Source organism: Ixodes scapularis, unplaced genomic scaffold, assembly GCF_016920785.2.
Source record: "Ixodes scapularis isolate PalLabHiFi unplaced genomic scaffold, ASM1692078v2 PGA_scaffold9__187_contigs__length_104089568, whole genome shotgun sequence".
In the NCBI taxonomy this organism is placed as follows: domain Eukaryota; kingdom Metazoa; phylum Arthropoda; class Arachnida; order Ixodida; family Ixodidae; genus Ixodes; species Ixodes scapularis.
In genome coordinates, this window is record NW_024609884.1 from 58,844,257 (window position 1) to 58,866,694 (window position 22,438).

The 22,438-nt window shown below is 45.2% G+C and overlaps 1 protein-coding gene across 1 annotated transcript in view; it reads left to right on the forward strand.

Moving 5' to 3' along the window:
• The window catches only part of LOC8051991 (titin), a 148,906-nt gene that overhangs the window by 58,796 nt on the left and 67,672 nt on the right, over positions 1-22,438 (forward strand). The window contains 10 exon segments of the mRNA XM_040498619.2: positions 11,623-11,762; positions 14,150-14,354; positions 14,882-14,988; positions 15,438-15,624; positions 19,089-19,230; positions 19,323-19,495; positions 19,623-19,858; positions 19,979-20,126; positions 21,962-22,062; positions 22,147-22,354. Of these exon segments, the coding sequence (XP_040354553.2) occupies positions 11,623-11,762; positions 14,150-14,354; positions 14,882-14,988; positions 15,438-15,624; positions 19,089-19,230; positions 19,323-19,495; positions 19,623-19,858; positions 19,979-20,126; positions 21,962-22,062; positions 22,147-22,354 (1,647 nt within the window).

Consider the following 22,438-nt stretch of genomic DNA (forward strand, 5'->3'; position numbering starts at 1 on the left):
GAAGAAGCAGAACCCTAGTACTTTACTAGGAGGATACATTCTACTTGACTGATTTGCATGAGACAGCACTCCTTCAACTCCAAATCCCCTTCGAGTGGTTTGAAAACTTCCCTCGTCCGAGGGAACGCCTGCGCACCACGCTATCGTGCTTTCGCGCTGCACCAAGGGAGGGGGCTGCCGCCGACGTGCGAAGATACCAAATTCGCCAAGACGGCAGAAACGGCTGTCTCGACGGGTTTTCACAATGATAGCAGGGGCGGATCGAGGGGGGGGGGGGGGGGGGGGGGGGGGGGGGGAGGAGGCGACGGGGGCGGCCGACTCCCCCAAACAAAGTCGACCCCCCCTCCCTCCCCCCTTTCCGGAGGGCAATTTGACATGGGTGAACACCCCGTGCACAAGAAAGAATGAGAGAAAAGTATGCTTGGAAATTTTCCGCCCCCCCCCCCCCCCCCAAAAAAAAAGAAAAAAAAAAAAACAAAAAAAGAAAACGGAGTTCTGGATCCGCCCCTGAATGATAGATGGCGGCAGCCCAATTCAAAGGGGAAAACCCTGAGACTGTGCGCGTCCAGTCGTTCCAACTACGCAAACGCTGTCAGCGCTGCGCCTTGGTTTTACACTGTCGCGTACTTTGTGCATACAGGAGAAACAAAACCACGAGCATACGCACCGTTGCCATCGTAAGGCCTGCTTCAGATTTATTGAAATGGGATTATCCCAGGCATTTCGGTATTGGTGTCGAGTCGTTCCCTAGCTTTCCCTAGATGATTGCGCTGCAACACGAATTGCTGGGATGAAGTCCGGCTCGAAACGGGCGAGCAACTTGGACGACTCGAAGAGGTTTGAAGCGGCAGGAGCCAATCAGGGTCACGATATTTTCACGTGACACCCTCGTGGTTGCGATGATGACAACTAAAGACGGAGTTTAACTTGGTTCTGGTTTGAAATGGCTCGTTTTTGGAAATAAATGGTTTCAGAAAGATGAGATAGTATTCTAAACTCCATTTAAAGATGTAAGAACGCGTTTATAGTGCGTAACTGTGTGTCTAACTAGTGCAAAATAATTAAAATTTATTGATGATGATGGAAACTCGTGGCGATTCGGTTGCTGCGTGTGAACGCGGGGGCACATGTTGCTGGTGTTGTGACGTCAAGTTTCTGGGAGAAATTGCCCCGTCTGAAGCGGGCCTAAGAGAAGCACGCGTCAAGTCAACAATTGCGCGTCATTGGAAACGTGCGAGAAAACTCTTTCCCTCTTGTGAGAGGGAAAGTGGGCGAGCGAGCGAACGAAGCGAAAGAACACGGAGACAACCACGCCGCGGTCTCATCAAACCAGTCCAGCAGTCTAAACTAAAGACGGCCGCATGCACCAGGGCAATACATACTAACGCATTTAGTATTTGCAGAACCCGTAAAAACTTCTAATTAAAGCAGACTTCTCACGCACTCCCCCCTGAATAGATGTGAGCTTGTATTGTCCATTCTGATAAACTCGGTAAGCACACGAGTGTGTCGTGTGTTCAACGCATCCGAAACCACCCAAAGCTTCCCATAGCCAAGCATATAAAGCGTGCGCAGTGAACGCACGACACCTTCTGTGCTCTCTGGGCTTATCACAATGATCGAGGCAAGTTTATTTTTGTTTCCTATGCCCGCGTGGCGATTCCCTCGTGCTGACACAGTAGCTGAAGGTGAGGCATCCCCACTACTGATATCGAACACCAATTTATTTATTTACTTGTATATTTACTTGACAATACTATTCGTCCCAAGGAGAAACTATAATAGAGGTGCGCAGCGAAAACAAAATAGCAACAAGAAACACAAACACGCAGAACACCAGTGGTGTGTCCCATAAAATCACACATGTAGGCACGTTACAAACTGTGAAACAGGTTTTACCGTAACTATACCCTCTGGCAAAGCATTTCACTCCCTTATCGTTCGGTGAAATAAGAATTTTTGAAGCATTTCTAGGAACATCTATATTCTTCGATTTGTTTAGTATATTTGTTTTGCAGTATTCTAGAGATATGAGGTCTTATGAAATTATGCTTGTCCATCAGAAGGGTTTCGTATAAAAACAGGTAAAGCATTTTTACCCGTTTATGTTTACGCCTTTAACGTAGTACGGTGATGCCTGCCTTAGAGTACAACTTTGTAAGTAAATCACTACTTCTATTCTTAGAAAAAAAAATAAAGTGTAGCGTCACCTTCTGAATCATTTATAGTTTTAGTACTAAATTATTTGTGTAACGGCGAGTGCGTGAGTGAAAAGACGTTTATTGACAGTGAAGAATGGAGGAGTCAACTTATTGGCAAGTTTAGAGATAAGTGATTAGGTGGGACATCGGCGATTTACATACCTAATAATAGTGTAACAGTCTCACACTTTAATGGCATATTCTAGCCTTGGTCTTATTGATATTTTAAAAACTAACAGCTTGGTTTCTGGGGTCGCCATTTTCAATGACCTTCTTAGAGAACACAGTTTACCTGTAGCTTTCTTGATTATGTTATTAATGTGTATCTTCCACCATAGTTCACTAGCTATAGTTGCTCCCAAGTACTTATATTCGTTTACCGAGAAGGGTAACCCTTACAAAAAATTGATTATGCTTTGCAAGAGATTTCGTGTGAGTAATTGACATGAAACGATCTTTTCCTGGTTTGATGACATTTGCCAGTTATCACGCCCGTCCCTAATTTTCTGTAAATAACTCTGTTCAATTCATTATGGCCACTTTCATAGTTGATATAAGTGTACAGAATACAATCATTAGTAAGCAGATTTTACTGTAATGTGACAATGAACGTCATTAATGAAAACCAAAAAAGCACCAAGGGCTCTAGTACAGGGTCCTGGGGGGAATCCTGAGTCGACCTCCTGAAGCCGTTAAGTGTGTTGACGAATACTAACGAACTGTTTTATGCAAATCAAAAACATTTCTATTCACCGTATAAGTTTTGAGTTTTTAAGTAAATGCTTCAGCTTCAGGAGCATTTTATTTTTACCTTGTCAATTTTTTTTACAGGTCTAGGAAAAAATTAAAATAATTTGGCCTCTCTTGTCAAGCGTTGAAGAAATATTGTTAACTAGTTCCGTCAATAGACCGATCTCACCAGCCAGTTTCGCTACGCCGCTGCTGCCGCGATGCATGGAGGGAACTTCTTTTTGCACGTGCGATAGCCGCGCTGGAGATCTGCGCGGCAAAGCACAAAACAGCACAAGCCGTCTCGTGCACAGCCGCCTGCCTCCTGTGAACTAAAGTTATGGTGGCGTCACGCATGCGGCGAATGCTTGGTGAGATCGGTCTATCGGATAGTGGTACATAGACCTTCCCGAAAAACATCATGATTGCTATGACGTGGGGATTAAATATTCAATAAGTTCTTATATGCTTTTAGGCAACGTGTTCAAGTTTCTTACAACAGGTAGACGTTAAGGATATGGGTCTGGAACGTATGTAACAGATCCATCTGGCAGTAATATTTTAAAAATGACACTCAAATACTTTGACCGCCATTCTCTATAAGGCCTTTAAAATTAATTTGGAATGCCATCCGACCCAGCGGCTTTCTTAGGATAAATACAAAGTAAAAGGGAAAAACTTCCTTCCTCGGAAATTTCTACATCTACTATAGGGAGATTTTCAAACAACGAAAATGATTATAAAATGTTGTCATCAGTAGAAAAAACACTGACAAAATATTGGTTCAAACATTCTTCGATTTCTGCTTTGTTTTGAAGAATATTGTTTCCCACTACCACTATTATGACTGTCTTTTTACTTGGCGTTAGTTGTAGGCAAACCTTCTGCATTGAGTACAATATAAAATTTGCATGTTTACATAAAAAAAAAAACTTTTACGATTTTATTTGCGCTTTAAGTTATTCTCTCCGTGACTGTACTCTAGTTTGTAGAAGCACATTCTTCTTTCCTTGGGATTTTGCGCTACACCTGGATAGTTGCCTTTTGTGGTGGATTATGTCCCTTTTAATGTAAGGGCAATTTGAACTTTTTTTTTATTTGCACTGAAACCAACGTACGGATGGATTCAAGTGTGATTTATTTTAAGCTGAGACCATATATAGCTCCTCCCTTCAGTTACCAATTTATTAGCTAAGCACTTAAAGTCGTCATAGTTCAGGCCTAGTTTATCGATTACCGATTTGCAATCAGCTTTAGAAATTTTTATACAAGGATATTTTCGTTTCTCAATGAAAGGGCGAAATGCACCGTACTGCTATCTGAAATGCCCGAGTGAATCTTGCAATCATATGCGTGACTCGAGAGGTTTTCACTGACGAATATCAATTACATTATGGGTCGTGATTACTCTTGCGTTCCAGTATACACCTTAAGAATCTGAGATCAATTATACGAGAATGCTCTATCGAGAAGTTCTTCAGAGCATCATACTTCGTTTTCCCCTGTTCCTAATGTTTTCAAATTTATTCCATTGATGTTAAAATCTCCCATCAAAATAACTCTCTTAGAAATTACGTTGAGTTTTAAAAGAAACTCATTCAGTTCCTTTAAAATATCCGTAAGGCATATGTGCAGAGCGTTACACTAGAGGTACAATTATTTAACAGTGTTTGGTCTTTATCGTACACCATACATTTTCAATACCGAGGGCACCTTATATTACCGAAGAACCAGTTTTCAGTGATGGCTACTACACATATTCTATCGATAATTGTTCCAGCTCGAATATGTAGAAAGTTATTTGCCAGTGGTAATCTAGGTTCTTGTCAATGTTCGTGCTCGGGAGGAGGTACTATGGAAGCAAGGATTTCCACTCTTTGGTCAGTTCCTATATCCCATCCGTACATCACTCCAGTGATATTCAACTTATAGGATAAATATTCGGAGTGCAAGTTCGTCTGCTTCTGGCGCAGGGGTTGCACTGACGTCAAAACGCTGATCTCTCATTGGCTCTGACGAAGAGTTAGTGGGTAGATCTCTATGCTACCTGCCTTGAATTCTGCCCACTATGCTTCCACTTCCAGTCGGAGCCAATAGGAGCTCGGCGTTCACCGCAAACCCTGCTCAAGAAGCAGATAAACTTGCCCTCCGCATAGCTTGTCTCCCCACGTAGTTTCATTCGCACTCTCCCATAGTTTCCCTGTGATCAATCTTACATTTTTTTTAGAAGTCGTCATTAACGCAAATGCGAGTTCCGTTTATTTTTTCGCACTGTGAAGAACATATTGTTCATTATACGTTCCAAACAGCAGGATTATTAGTATCGGCCTTCCTCTCCAGCCATCTTTCCAAGACGGTAGACATTTTCAATAGACTTTCGCCACCACGTCTTGTTCTGTTTCTGTATCTGATTCGCTCACTACTTGGATTACCAAATAATTTCTTCTACTCCTACTTTCCTGGTCATTTATATTTGCTTCTAGCTTTAGTACCGTCGATTCTAAACAAGATAGCTTTTCTTGTGCATGACCAAGCGTCGTACTAGATCATTTATATTAAAAATAGGTGTTTCAGTGACTTTCAATTTTTTGTCAAAACCTTTCTTACTTTCAACTACGGTTAATATGTTGCCCTCCATTTGTTACTAGCTTTCTAGTACGTAATGCAGCGTATCTACGCCAGCATTTTCTTCATAATATCCCCGCCCAAAATCATCACAAGTGCTCCCCCCCCCCAAAAAAAAAAAAAAAAAATTACAAGTGGAGGCACTTCTACACGCCTTTGGCGAGGCAGCAGCAGTACAGGAAGGATCGTTTGAGCGGTACAAGTAATCATCAAGATTCGCAAACCTTTGCACAGGAGAGAATATACTATGTGAGACATGCAGTTTCTGCTGTCGCCTTGTCCACTGAACATCGAATCAGGCAGCTGTGGTTTTATAGTCTACAAGGCTGACGTGCACGCGCCTCTACGGTGGTGTATTCACTGGGCATTCGCCTTTACTATCTGGATAACTTGAGCTTTGTGGTCCGTGTAAGTTTGCAGGCTGTTGGTTTCGGCGTTGTGTCCGTGCGCGTCATCTTGTACCAATAAGATTTCCTGCAACAGTAGCAGCAGCGAGAACTCCGGTTCGCGCAGCTGTGCCTTCATATTCTTCCAGGCTGAGGTGGACGTGCATCTACGGTGGTTCACTGGCTGATCAAACACGTAGCCCATGTCCTTATCAGTGTGCCTTCGATAAGGTGCCTCTATCCACACATGTTCGAACGATTTTTGTTAGGATTGGCTCACCGCAGCCAACTCGAGAGATGTCTCTGAAAGAACTCCGTTCGTCAACAAGAAAGCTGTGCAGTTTGACGGGGCTGTTGTGAGCCAGCTATCTCCACGTATTTTTTTTTTTTTTGGAGAGGGGGGGGGGGGGGGAGGGGGGCATCATCGCTGCGCAGAACGGCCTACCAGGTAGCCCGCGCAAGTTCACCATCTTTGCTCATCTCCCTCGCGAAGCGGCCAAGTAGAATCGGCCACGCTAGGGCGCTTCGTCGCGGGAAACAAAGCCAGTGCAACGACTCGCGACGATGACTGTCAATAAATGACTACGTCCCGTTGAACCAGTGCGTTGTGTCATTTTCCGAGGCGGGTAGCTTGTAGTTCCCTGTCGTTGCTACTGGCCACTGTGAGCCTCACTCGTGCATTTTTATCCTGAGAATGGACATTTCTATGGACCAGAACAGTTGTGCTACAAATGGCGCATACTTGTTGGAGGCTTCAACCCAAGCACGGACTCCATCTCTGCCTCAAGGCGTTAGAACCCTCTAAACACGCACACGGGAAGCTGTTCGGACAAGAGGTTCCACCAGTCATGAAGTGCCTACGTCGGCATCCCACGTCTGCCCATTTACGGCTTTATCACATGTCACACATAGGACAAATAGAAAATCTCCTGGGGTTCGTCGCAGTTCCTGTAGTGGTACGCTAAAGTGAATGTTGAGTCTGCAGTAGACGATGGGTATTCGTTGATGGCACCTCCCCAGAGAGTCTGACACAATATGCTTGTGCCCGAGACTGATCTTTACAAATAAGAGGGGGGCTTGGCCGAGTTGGCTATTCATGACTTATAGGTATCAGCGCCAAAGATAACTTACACACTCAGAACACACGAACACCGGCTGATTTTTACAATGTTAAGAACTAAGAGAGTATCTCTAAGAAAGAAATATACATGTGTGTTTCACCTTGAAAGCTACAGTAATGCAGTCTAGGTGAGTCATACGGCCAGAGGTTCAAAATAAGGGTGATAATCGTCACAATAACAGTAATAATTAACTAATACGTGTTAATTAACCATTGAATTAGTAAAAACAAACATGTTTTTATTAAAAACTTTTCAGCATCATTGGAAACCACCAAATCAGTTAATAGTTGAAAGATTGGGTGCTCGGTGCTTCGTGTTTCAGGGTCCCGTCCGAAAATGCAACAAAATTTAATGCGATCGCGCTGTTTTTCTTTTCCTTATCTACGTTTTCGCACTGCCAACCTTGCACTTGTTGCGCAAGTGGTAAATGTAGGCCACCACCGCGCTTCCTATAGGCAGAGCAAAACATTTTAGGATTTACTGATTTAGTTGTTTTTGAAGACGCTGAGCAAGTTTTTAATTGGAACCATGTTTATTTTCACTGATTAAAAAGTGAATCAACAAATTATATATATATATATATCTATATATATATATATATATATAGTACAAGTTCAAATATGAAGACGCAGTTCACGTAGTTCGGGCGCAATCCCGGTGACCTCACAGAAACAACTCCGTGGCGTTTTGCTTGATATAGGACAGCTGAAGTCATGATGTATGGATGTGCCGGAGCGCTACTGCCAGAAAATGTTCTCAAACTATCACTCGACTGCATCGTCACATCCTCTGCGTTTCTAGAAAAAGAATGAAGAGGATAACTATCTAGTCACACTGTTTCTCTTGGTTTTTATGCCTTCGAAATTACCTGTCTGATAAAACACGCTCGTCTAAATTCCTCCGCAAAACAAATTCCCTGGTGCCTTGAGCCTCCTGATAACCAGAAAAGTGTTCGGTAGAACGGGTTGGAAGTATAGTATTTCTTTAAAATCTGATACAAACGGCAGTCGTGGTCTCCGATTTTGGTAGAACGAAAGGGCCTGAGTAATCTAGGCGTTTCGCGATAGGTTCTTGGCTGCTCTTATTGCGAGGCATCTCGTAGGCTTCCGTGTTACGATGAAATAAGGTTGTGGCAGCTTAAAGGCCCACTGACAACCCCGACATCGGCACACTTTGAGACAATACGATATTCACTTAAACGCTTCAGGAGCGCGCGATATAACTCCCAAAACAACGAAAATAATTTCTAGCCTGCGAAAAAGAGCGGCTTAAAAACCCTCCTTTTCCCCCATCAAGCCTGCTCCTCCTACCCTTTTTTGTTTGTTGCAATGATGTAGTTGACGAAGACATTTTTCAGAAATTGAAAGATGTCACAAGTTGCATGACTGTAGCAATTCATAACGACAATCATCAACAGTGCTTTTACGACGATTGCAAACGCACTACACCGCCGACTGCGAAATATAAAAACTCGGTGCTCGGAATTATTAGTGACGAGACATCGACCGTCTCTCGGAGTTTCATTTTAATTTTTTTATTATTATCAGTATTTTCAACATGGCGGCGGTCGGCAGTTGTGTTGAAGCCGTTTGGGGGGGATGGGGAGAATCGGAAATTCGGAGGCGGCTCGAACGAGTTGTTTTCTTTTCGGTGCCAGAAAACCTCCCGAACTAGGGGGGAGCGATTGTCGCGAGCGATCAAGAAGTCATCGCTCACGTCGCTCGCACGCCAAAGTCTGCCACGCGTAGATTTTCTTTTTACCTCTTTCAAAAAGCGCTCTAGCCACACTACAGACTAACAGACATGCTGCCAAAACAAGTCCGCGTTGTGTGTGCGTTGCGCGTGCGCAGGAACCGTATCCGCGTCAAGTGATAGTCTGCGCATGCGTCGAGAGCAGCGCCACCGCAGCTGCGTGGCGTCAAAGCCGCCTGTATATAGCCACTGAGAGAACCAGAACGGCAGGGAGTAGTTTCGGTTGTACTGGCTCCAGCACTTAACGCTTGGGCATCTCGCGAGCCTCGAGCGTGCACGCGCAGCCATGGGCACAGCGAAAGGCACTGAGTGCGTCCAGGGGCCCTCATCTACACGTCGGGAACAAGGGACCGGGACATCGCCGCCTATTGATTGGTCGGCGCCGCGGCGCTGACGAATCGCAGCAGGCGTCCCGGTCCCTTGGTCCCGCCGTGTAGAGTAGGGCCCCTGGAGGCTGGGTGTTCGAAAAAGACGTTGCCACCTTGCCAGCAGTTACTATACTCCGTCCACCCTTGAACTGAGACTGCAGTCAATGCGACAAGCTCGAGAGCACGAGGTTGCGGCTTTCAAGCGTACTTCCGCGGAACGAGCGCTCTACATGTCTCAAAGCCAGGAGCGCGTGCTGACTCACGCTTGTAGCTTTGGCTCAAGTTCGAGCCTAGTGGTAAACGAAGTATATAGGTGAAACCCTGCTTTAAAAAAAAAATGATGTATGGCATTGTGTTGCATGCTTGAAACGTTCTAGCATCACAAACGTTTCACGATACCCTGAGTTTCCAGACGCCGGACCCACACGCTCACGGCGCTCTTCACCAGATAATTTACCGCTTACCACGTGTACACCTGATAGTTGTTACTAGAATGAAGCTATCCTACCGACAGTCGGGCTGATAAACCTGGCGGTCTTCCAGAGCCTTCCGTACTCTCGAGCTCCTCTCCCTCAGTGCGCACAGGTGGTCGAGCTCCTCCTCGCCTACCCCTCTGGTCACATGAGCTCCCCGTTAACCAAACAGCGTCGAGCACCTCACTCCTCCTCTCCCACCCGTCAACCAATCAGCGTCCGGAATCTCGGCCACGCTTTTATCCAGGCTTCACTTTTATCTGGGCTTCACGAAATGCCGAATACCTAGTTAAAGAACGTTTCACGTTAAAAATAAATTAGAACTGAAAAGTGTCGCGTCGTCATGCATGCAGAAAAGGGGCACGTGGCATGTGCAGAGAAAACTACGTGCGCGATTGGCCGCTTGTAAGGGCACGCGCATCCATGGATAGAGTGATCAATGAGAGAGAAAATGAGAAAGTTAAACGACTCTTCCGGTCGGATGACATCCACAAAGGCAACTGGTTTACCATTTCGCCATCTACGTCACTGATTCGGCCGTGAGTTTAAAAACTGGCTTTTTGATATTATTTTTGTCTCTCTGAAAGCGATTCCCGAGCTCAACATTTTTTGGATGATGCCTATACTTCGTTTCACCCAAGTCCATGCGCAGCCAGGGCTACGAGCTGATGGACCTTTCAGACAGCGACAAAAGCGCACCATAATGGTGTTCGTTACGTTTATGTACGTGTTCTATCATCGCTGAACTAACTATACACAAAAACGACGTAATGACTTGCGCTTTTTACGCTGCTTGATTGGTCCTATTACCTCGCAGCGTCGGCTTCGTCGAAACTTACGCTAAAACGAAGTACAAAAATCATTGCCAGTCATTTGAAAAAAAAAAAAATTAATTGTGGCGTTGTTACTGACCCTTTAAAAACCCAGTTCCTTCAAACCGAGAGATGTGTTTCACATATATTTAGTGAAAAATAATTCCGGCTGCTTCAGCGAACATCATCCAAACTTTTCCTACGAATACTACGCATCGCCAAGAAACACGATTCGTGCAGTATTTAGGAACTGACTACCGTGACGGGGCCCCTCACTTTAAAAATGCACTACGGTGACGGGGCAACAGCAACCGATATAGATGTCCAATAGATCGCCGGTTACGGAAGTGCCTCGTGGCGCTGTGGGTACAGCGTCGGCTTCGCGAGCTGGGGGTCGGCGGTTCCAATCGTGTTGGGACGATACTTTTTTTTTCACTCTTTATTTATTTTTTTTTTTTGGTCACAGACGCTATATTTACGATTAGGGACAGGGGCAGGTCCGTGATGCGTGGGTTAATGTGCTTGTAAATTACAAGTTATTAATTCTCACTGTTCCCACCACATACAACACAGGACGGGCCCCTTGACTCTTGCCGGCCGCACTGCGGTGAATAGCGAATAGTCGGACGCCGCGGAGCGGCGTTTTCGGGTGGGCCAAGTGGGTTCACATTTTTGTAATGAGCCACCGCAGACTGTCGCCGCGAAGCGGCGTAAGCGCAGCGCGGCGGATGGGTTAACGCGCGCCCCCGTTATTCGCTAAAACGGGGCCCCCTCACTTTTGCCGGCTGCACTACAGTGACGGGCCCCGTCACCGTAGTGAGTGGCCAGTATTTATACTCCGTTTCATACTAAGTCCGAGCAGGGCCAAAAGTTAGTTGCGGCGGACAAACACGAACACACAGGCTGCAAACGCACACGCTTGCACACATACACACGCACGTCATATTCCAATATAGGGTTTCTAATAGACCATGACGCCTGCATTAGGCTTTATGGAACGTCGTACACACGACGTTCATAATGCGCATGCGCCTCATGTGCCAGACGTGCGAAACAAACGAGACGGTTCGCACAGTGCGCTGATCTACGATGAACTCCCCTATAGCTCAGGTGTGAAAGTTGTCGAGCTGCAACTCACAGCCCACTGTTTTGCAGGCAAGATGCCCTCGCAGGAGCAAGCCCGTGCCATGGGCCCACAAGGGAGGGCGCCAGAGATCACCAAGCAACCCGAGTCGCGTTCTGCCAAGCCTGGGCATCGAGTGACCTTCGAGGCCAGTGCAACAGGCTCGCCTGCTGTGAGTGTTTCTTGTTTGAATTCGAAAATTGGATCGAGGGAATTGATCCCGACTCCTTCTCAATTTCGTCCGTGATCATGACCTTTTGTTTTCATGTTTTTTGGGGTTTACGGTGTCGACGGGCCGATAAACTTAATACTCTAAAGTGCCTGTGCTTCTGCGGTCTACTGAAGTCTACTACGGTACATCGAACAATTCGGATAGCCAATCAGTAAGATCTACGGAGGGAGCTCAGCGATTGACGAGGCTCAAAAAAACGTTATCACCAATAAAATGGGCCTTAAATTTGACCCTGGGTATGACTTTTTACATGCTCACATTAGGCTCATTGTCACATCGCTAAATTAATTTTCATGTAAAAGCGTTTTTTTTTTCATTGTTTGTAGACACATATCCGTCCATCGAAGTGCTTGGCGCTCTGGTTGCTCTACAAATAAGTTGACGCACGGGTGATGCGTATATGCCTATTTGTTGTATTCTGTGGGTGTGTTTATTGCCAAATCAACTTTCATGGAATTACGTCCCATTATGTATAACTTACCTGTAGAGATTAGGCTGTTTGATTTTGTAGTACCTATATATTTTGTCGATTGGATGCTAAACAACTATTACAATATTGACCTTGCTTCTGTCTTTACTATATAATTTTGTGTGTTTCATTATTATTTTTTATTCCCTGCATCCGCTTTTTTTTTCCTCAACCCTCAAAATGTCTCATCCTTTAAATATCTTGGCGTTCATTTCTCATCGGACTTAACGTGGAACCTTCTCATTGAACACATTGCTAACAGGCGTCGCAAACTCTTGGCTTTCTCAGACGAACGCTGCTCCAAGCAAACTCAGATACAAAACTTCTTGCCTACACTGCCCTTATCAGATCTGAACTTCAGTATGCATCAATCATCTGGCACCCTCATCAAACTTATCTGGCAGATAAGATTGAATCTATTCAAAACAAAGCTGCTAGATTTATTGCTTGCGACTACTCCCGATTCACAAGTGTAAGCAGTTTAAAACTTTAACTTAATTTGCCACCTCTTCATACAAGAAGAGGTGGCAAACGCTTATCGTTTATTCATAAACCTTATTACAGTCCCTCGCCTTTTAGTGAATCTTCACTACTACCGGCTCAGCATATATCGTCCCGCTTAGATCACCCTTTCAAAATTAACCCCAGATTCGCACGAACCAACACGTTTGAAAACTCTCCACTACTCCTCGCTAAAGCAGACTGGAACAGCCTCCGTAAAGAAATTGCCTCCATCAGTGACCATCAGTCTTTCGTCTCCGTTCTAAACATGCTAAACCTTGAATACATGTAGTCTTGTATCCCTGCAATGTTTGTTGTTGTCAGTGTCTTGTTTCTGATGTACATGTTTTTACTGTCCGCCATCATTTTTATATCTTATGTTTCAAGGCCAAAATTGCGCCAAATTCTTTGTATCTTCAATTTATGCTTTTTACCTTTATTTTTTTTAGCTTTGACTCTTTTTGTTGCCACTTGGTTCAGTTGTACGAATCTTTGTATCACGTTCCCCTTATCTAATGCCCGAAAGGACCTTTAGGGTTAAAATAAATAAATAAAACAAAATTACATGTAATGGCAAAAAATAATGTTATTCAATACCTCGGTGACTACCCGCTTTTACGAAACATCGTTCAGGTGCTCCGACAGCGTTGAATTTAAATACCCTATTTACTCGAGTAATAGCCGCACTGTTTATGAAGAAAACCTGAGGGTTCGCTTTTCCGCGGAGCACGCGGATCGCCAATCACCGCAATCGACAGCATGATTCCAGCGGTTTACAGGACGGAGACAACGTGTTCGTGCGAAGATACCATCTGAGAAGATTGAATTAGTATGGGCAATCGTGTTCTCGATCTGGATACTCGCTATATTATTTATGCGCAACGCCATGATTTGCTGTATATGTGTTATGTGGGAAAGTAGACGCAAGGGCCTTGTTTACAAATAGTGCGGCTATTACTCGAGTAAATACGGTACGTAGATGAAACGAGATTAAACAACTTTTAGATTAGACCTGTTGATTTTTTTTTTTTTGTTGAAGTGCGGACAGATAGTTCTGGTCCAAACTGGTGCTGGGACTAAAATAATCATAGTCTTAATTTTGCGAGAAGGAATACCGACTTCGTGTTCGTGGCCGATGAATGCCGCGAAATAACAGGTTCTTGCCTAAGAAATGAATTCTGGAGCATATTAGGAGACAAAGATTCAGAGGTGGGGAAAGCAGTTCCCGCACACTTGAGCCTTGTGGAGTATTTGTGACCCGTTAAACAGAAAGGATTCGGCTGGATCATTTGAAAAGCAATTAACGTGAGTCGCGAATGACGCCAACTCTTTGATTTCGAACTCACTTTCCATGCAGCCTGACATCCTGTGGTACAAAGACGGTCGCCCAGTGAGTTCTGGCGACGGGGACGTGGTTATCACCACGACCACTCAAGAAGAAGTCACTACCACCACCCTCACCATAAACCGAGTGACTGTGGAAGATGCTGGGAGGTACATCTGTGTTGCCAGAAACTGCTGGGGCCGAGCAGACAGCACCAGGGCCATTTTAGAAGTTAAAGGTGAGCGTCACCCACCAACAGCTGCTGACTATTGCTCAAGTGCTGGCATTAGGTTATCATCCGCGCTTTCGCGCCGACTAGCCTTGCGTCTTCTCGGCGAGTGGTAACTTTAACGCACTACTGCGCTTCCCACGCGCTTAACGTGTTTCCAAAATGTGCTGCTTTAGTGGTTTTCGGTGACGTTCAGCAAGTTTCTAATTAGAACCATATCTTTATTTTCACTAATTAAAAGAAAGTTAATTAACAAATTTTAGTTATGTATCTGACCTATTGTGACGATTACCTTCTATATTTTGTTCCCCTGGCCATATACGTCACCTCTACAACCGAATTAGTGTGGCTTTTACGACTTTTTTGTTTTGTTTTAAGACGTACATGTAAAAAAAAAAAAAAAAAACTCAGTACGTTACATTGGATTCTGACTGTTTTTCTCACTGAAATTAAACCCTCAGAGTGTCAATACAAGTCTAGACGTCTAAATTTGCTAATAATGACAGGACATGTGTATCTGTTGTACTCCTTTTCAGGCGGTAAAGAACCTCCACGGTTCATTGAGCTCTTAGAGCCCGTTGCAGCTACAGACGGGTCCACCGTGGTTTTACGCTGCGTCGTTGTTGGCTCTCAGCCTATACAGGTAAAGTTTTGACTTCTAAGATGTGTCTGTACATATGCTTCATTGCATGGGTGAAGAAAGTTAACATTATTAAAGATTGCCGTTTAATGAAGGCTGGATGTGAATATCTTTGTTTACGATAAATTTTGGTTCCAGTCTATCTGCTCAATGTATACTTCTTTTTTACCATGCTGGTGGACGCGAGAGTATTTATTACAATCGTTTATAAACTTGAGGCCATTGACGTTTTAAACAAATGAAAAATACCTAAATCAATCGTTGGAATTCCGCTACAGCTATCATATATATTCTAACATTAAAAGAAATATTGTCACTGCAAACAGCTCAATTACTTTCGTGATTAAATTTCGTTGAATATTTAGGCGCTATATCCGAGCGTCCCAGTGGGATCATTTGCTATCTTATATACTGATGATATTTGTTTATAAGATTGCTATTGGCTGCTGCAGGTGAAGTGGTTCCAGAACAGGCGCGACGTGAAGAATGCACAGGACTTCCAGATGCATTACGACGCTCAAAGTGGCTCGGTGACTCTGACCATCACGGAAATATATCCCGATGACCAAGGACTCTACACGTGCAAAGCATTCAACGAGTACGGGCAGGACGAGACTTCTGCGCCTGTTACCGTGACGGGTACGCCGATTGGGCACTCGCATTATGCCGCCTCCTGTGCGTGTTATTGGGACGTATTACACGAGGGCGACAAACAGAATATATAATATCAATAACAGAGAAACATAAGACTGCAGGTTATGACGACACAGTACAAAACAGAAGTTTGCAATCTGATAAACAATATACATATTATTATTATTTTTTTAATTTTCAAGGTTACTGCTGGCGCCGTTGCTCAAAGGGTTGGGACACGGACATTCCCGTATTTACTCGAGTAATAGCCTCACTATTTATGAACAAGGCCCTTGCGTCCGCTTTACCGCAAAGCACGTATACAGCCAACCATCGCGTTGTGCAAAAATAACATAGCCAATAACTATATCGAGAACATAATTCTCCATACAAATGCAACCTTCACAGATGGTATCTTCGCGCGAAGACGTTGTCTCTGTCGTGTAAACCGCTGGAATCATGCTGCCGATCACGGTGATTGGCAAGCCGCATGCTCCGCGGAAAAGTGAACCCTCAGGTTTTTTTCATAAACAGTGCGGCTATTACTTGAGTAAATAGGGTAAACGGGTAGATCCTTCTGAAATAGAATTCTCATAGGCTACTTAGTATATGCAGCGAATTTCGCAATTATTAGAGCTATAATAATTGTAATAATCAATTTACTAATGTTAATCATTTTCATCTGGCGACCAGGCCACACTGCCCAATTTAGTTACACCATGGTGCTCACAAACCACGCTATCATCACATTTAGTTGAACGCTCTCGCATTCTAGTCGACCCCATACTCGCACAAGCTCGCATCGCCACAGTACGATCAGTACAATCGCACACTCTCGTGCAACTCGGCTACTCCAACGTATGCTCTCGCTCTTTCCCCCTTGCCCTTTGACCTTCCACGCTGCGTGCTCGTGCGAGAGCGTCGCGGACGACGGCGAGTTCGTTCGTGACGATCTCGTCGTCGTTGCTGGAGCTGGTGGCCAGCGGGTCGAACTCAAAATGACCAGCTTCCAACATCGCTTCAGAACAATCACTCTCATCGCTGCTGCAATCAGTGTCTAACCGCCGAATTCAGAAACCTCACTCAAACTACACTCAAACTGAAGGGCCCCTCCACTTCCTCAAGGAAGGCACGAGGGCCGGCGCTGGCCAATCGCGACGGCGGATCGGTCCTCGTGATTGGCCACCGCCGGCCCTCGCGCCTTCCTCGAGGAAGCGGAGGGGCCCTTCAGGTTGAGTGTAGTTTGAGTGAGGTTTCTGAATTCGGCGGTAAGACTCCGACGAAGCGAGCGATGCCGTAGACGTCATCGCCTCGAAACCGCGTGTTCGAAACGTGGAAGGTAACTGAGGAAGCTGAAGCGCGAGACGCCTGAGTGCGTTCGTCTGCGAGTGCGTTCAAGGGTAAAGCCGCGCGTTGAGCGGGTGACGTCACCGATTTGCTAAACTTGGCGGCCTTCCCGAATGGAGCGAATCCGAGGGTCCCCGCTAATAAAGCGTTTTATCCCCGAAACTGTCGTGCCGCTGGCAAAACAAATTTAGCAAAAATATAGAAGACAGTGGTTCCTAGCAGTATAGTTATCTCATATTTTATTTTCGGTATGTCCTAGCCTTTTTAGCCACTTTGGATTAATGCTACTCACAATTTCATCGGGCAAGTCATTTCATTGCATAATGCACAGTAAGGAAGAGATAAAAAAGGGAATTATCATCCAATCAGGATTGACGAAGCTCACATTATTTATCGCTTCAAGAGGAAAGATTATGAGCAGGGTGACAATGGATATTTCTGAAGTTTCTAGTAAATTTTATAAAAGAAACGCATGCGGTTAATTTTGCGGTGAGGGGATGTTAAAGCGGCGCCATTTTAAGGCGGCAACGCTAATTTCCGACAAAAAATGGTTTAGTATGAGCCGGGTCACTTCATTTTGAACAGAATCTAATTGAGAAGTTATACAGTATAGGGAGTATTAAAAAAAAAAATTGGGTTGTGTGTGTGTTTATACAGCCTAGAACTTGGTCTGCCTCACAGGGGCGACGAGTCTCCCAGCTGTAGATGAGAAATTTAGCCAGTGCGGTACAGCCGCTAGCCTGGGGTCTTTAACGTGCAGCACGCAGTAGTGATACACGACCGCACGCCGGTACGATGCTCATCCAGAGCGAAACGGGCAGGGGTGGGGCTCGAACCCAGGATCCCTGGGTTCTGCAGCGCGAGCTTTCGCTCCACGTGCTCCGAGCTGGTGTGCGCTAGACCACTCGGCCACCAATCCCCCCCAGGGAGTATTCACTGGCGGACATAGCTGTGTGCGCGAATGCAGAGCGCGTGCTGACGGCGAGCTTCCACAGTTCTTTTGCAACGTGCATTCTGCACCATCAAAAGTGCCGGTCTTAGCAGCCTATTGATGTGAGCTCGTTCAGAGCATGCGTTCTAAACAGCCCCCACAAATATGGCGTCCAGTGAATACTTCCTATAAGACTGATGTGGAAGCCTATATAATACTTGCATATTCCAGTCTTTAGGTCGAGTTATATTTTTGTCGGCTGGTAATTTTGTTGGAATAGGGGCAAGACCTAGTTTCGGTTGTAAGGCACTTCGTGATCTTAGTGACCCTGGGATTATGCTGCCGGTACACTCTAAAAAAAAGCCCTTGCGTCTACTTTCCCGCACAACTTTCGGAAAGCCAATCACCGCAACTTACGGAGGCAGCTCAGCGAATGGCGATGCCGAAACATATGTTTAGAGAAAAAAAGGCAGTCTGAGTTTTGACTTTAAGCAGTGCAAAAGGTCACGCTTGCATTGCTTAATGTCACAAGTCAGGCTGCGTTTTTTGGTACAAACTTATGTTTCGGCATCGTCATTCGCTGTGCTGCCCCTGTAAGTAGCGGTGATTGGCTTTCCGAGTGTTGTGCGGGAAAGTAGACGCAAGGGCTCTTTGTTTTTTTTTTTGTTTTTTTTTTGAGTGTACGATGGTTTTACAAAAATGTTTCTCAAATATGAACATCCAGATATTTGTACATTGAAACATACTCTAGTTAATGGTTTTAGAATTAGGATATTAAATGGAGGACCCGTTCAAGCTTTTTTGCGACGGTCACTTGTTTACATTTTACGGGGTTGATATTCATCTGCCTTTGTGAGAACCAGGAGGTTACAATGTCAAGGTTGTTTGAAAAAAGAAAAAAAAAAAGAAAGAAAAAGGGATGGTTCATTGGGTTATCGATTTTCCTCTAAACAACACAGTCTTCCACAAACAGTCGTATAGATGTGTTAATTGAGGAGGGAAGGTCACTGGAGTAGGTGAAGTAGATATATGTGTGTGTATGTGTGTGCGTGTGCGCGTGTGTGTGTACGTGTGTGTGTCTGTGCGCGTGCGCGTGCGCGTCGTGTGCGTGTGTGTGTGTGTGTGTGTGTGTTTGTGTGTTTCATGCAGGATTTTTTGTTTCTGAACACTGTATTACCGTCGTTGTTTCTAGATCTCGAGCTGCTGGGTGGGGTGTCCGATGTCTCCGTGCAGCCTCGCTTCGTACGCCCCTTGCGACCCATGGTTTTCCCTGAAGGCGAGCCTGCAAGATTGAGCGTGGAGGTTCATGCTGTGCCTAATCCAGACTTTCACTGGTAAGTCCGTAACAACGAACAAATAAAAAAAAAAGACATTTCAGCCTTTTTGTTATCTTCGAGTGGTGTCAACTTCACCTTGCACACCTCAGGTACTTCGAAGGAAAAGTTCTCAAGTCATCGCGCGACTTCCTGGTGACATCGGAAGGACTTAAAAGTTCACTCGTCATTGCCGAACTGTTTCCCGAAGACTCTGGCCCTTACGAATGCAGGGCTCAAAATACAGCGGGACGGGCGACGACTTCGGCCAACCTTCGTGTGCTGCGTGAGCATTAATAACTGTTTTGTTCTCATTTTCTAACGTCGTGCAGACTTATTTTCCCGTGTTACGAAAATAAGAGCCTCAAAGGCGCCATTCCATAACGCAATATCTACTGGCTTTGAAATCGCAGAGGAGCAGTCACTGCCGACATCGCCAGTCACGAAAGTAGGCCCTTACGTAGAGACCAAGGAGTTTGGGCCAGATATGTTTCCGGAAGAAGCCACGCAGCTCAGACCGCCGACTTTCATCAGAACGTTGGTTTCACAAACGGTCCCAGAAGGATCCCCGGTGACGTTTGTCGGAGAAGTGACCTCTTTCCCAGATGTGGTATCTTTCACCTGGTACCTCAATGGAAAGGCAATAAAGGTTAGCGCACATTCCGAGTAGAATTGTATCACCTCTAGAGGTCTCCCAACTTCACTCTCAATGCCAGTTAAAACATACACTGCATGTGCATTTGATGTTATATTCCCTCCTTTCTTGCAGTCTTCACGGGACTTCCAGATCTACAATGAAGGCAATCGGACCACCCTTAAAATTAGCGAGGTTTTCACCGATGACGCCGGAACGTTCTCGGTCACGGCCGAAAATCCAGTTGGCATTGCAAGCTCCAAAGCGAAGCTCATCGTAGAAGGTGAGTAGATAATCTAACTTTGATTTCATCTATATACTTCTAGGTAGCATGACGTAAAGAAATGGAACTCGTTCGCATGTCTTTATTGAGATGGAAGAAAAAGTATAGCAGCAGGGCGGAATTAAATAAAACGGTATACAATGAATCAATAATGCACCTGGGTTACTTAGAAAAAGTTGCCGTACGCATTCAGGCACGCGTCCCACTGCTTGGGGAGGCAGCGTATACTGTCAGATACCCGCACCCAGTCAGTTATCGTTGTCTTTTGGCGCACATTTGTCACCACGCACCGCCTGCATTCTGCCATGAATGTCGACTGGGCGGCACCATCCTGCTCTTTGGAACTGATTCGCCACTCGCTGACCCACCTCGGGCGGCGGATTTCCGATCACACCGGACCAGAGGCGTACCTATGCCATACGGCACATGGGGCCCCTATGTCTTTCGTAGCCCACACCCATTCATTTCCCGAGATCGCAACGAACCAGTAAAGCTTCGGGGGGGGGGGGGGGGGGGGGGGGTGCCCAGCCTCGGGCACCAAACATTACGGAGAAGTGTAAACATCTTTCATTTTTTCCTAATTTTTAACTCACCATGCTTTTGTCAGCAGGGCGAATTAAGTTTCACAGTAGTATAAGTGGTCATTTTCAAAAGGTAGAGTTTATATTTGATTTCGAAAATTCACTAGCCGTCTAGTTCAGAACCGGAAGTAGTTGGAGGCTATTTGCACACTGGCGCCACCATGTTTCAAATATCGCGAGAAAGAACGAATATCTTATGTTTCAGTTGACATCGTCAGTCTTGATTGCAGCTGCGTCAGTCGTAAAACGTTCCCTTATCTTTGTATACCGTATTTTCCGGGCTATAGTCCGCGGACTATACATGTTTAAAAGTTGAAATTTCTGGCTGTGCGGACTATCTACGCGTGCGGACTATACAGGAATTATGTTTTTCAAGATCGTTTATCATGACGAGACGTGACGAATTTTGTGCACGAAAGTGTATGTTAATGATGATTTATGCACATTATAGGCTTCATTGTGAGCTAAAAAGCAGACATTTGTAAACGTGTGCCGTCTATGAGAAGATTTTCGTGTCGACTAATCACCAGGTGCGGACTATGCACCGGGTGCGGGCTATGCACCGGGTGCGGGCTATGCACCGGGTGCGGGCTATGCACCGGGTGCGGGCTATGCACCGGGTGCGGGCTATCTAAGCAAAATCTTTTATTTTTGACCCCAAATTTCCCCCTGCGTACTATACATCGGGTGCGGACTATAGTCCGGAAAATACGGTAATTGAAATGTTTTCGATTCTTTGTAATTGCTCTTTTGCTCTATTGTTTTTCCTTGCACGTGAGTATATTGTCTGGTTAACTGGGGGCGTATAAATAAATTAAGAAAGATCTCCATTATTTCCGAACTAATATAGCAATAATCAAAATATGCTACGCCACTAGGTCCGTGTAATATTGTCAGGCAGTGCAAGTAACAGACAATGTTCACCCTGAAAATTCTCCAGGTACATGCAACAATTCAAGACACGATCAGAATATGCAGAACGTCCTAGACTGCACTACGTTACGATAAATATCCTCAACAATTTCAGCTCCAATGTGTATTTAAAGACCTCTGAGTGACGCGCTCTAGCTGCTTAATGCGATAATTTAATATCTACCTTATTAGTTTCTTTTTCATCAGAGATTGATGGTGGTAATAAACAAAAATTTAAAAAAAGCTATGGGGCGCACCTTTTTTATCCTTAATGCAAGCTATCCCCAGGGTTCCGAAAATGAAGGGGTCTCATTTACTTCAATTCCTTTTATTTTTCTTCAGCGGAGCCCAGTGATGGGGAAGCCATGGAGGCACCACGGTTCCTAACAGAACTCGCCCCCGTGACTGTGATGGACGGCGGCGAAGCCAAGCTTTCTGTCTACGTGAGTGTCGCATCCTTCCCCTTATGTGAATGTGTTTCCTAACGCGCGGAAATCATCCTAACGAGGCATTCGATCTCCTGTAAGGTTACTGGGAAACCACAGCCACGAGTTACCTGGGTGCACAACGACCGAGAAGTCAAAGAAAATTCTGACGTCTGGACAACGCAAAGGACAGATGGCTACTGCGAGCTGTTCATTTCGGAGGCGTTCCCCGAGGACATGGGCGAGTATATCTGTAAGGCGGTCAATGTGGCTGGAACGGCAACCACCCGAGCCCACGTTCACGTAGAAGGTGAGCCATTTCGCAAAACCTTGTTAACGTTTTAGGAGTTGCGTGACCCTTTCAAAGGTGCAACTAGGCACCTGTCTCATATAT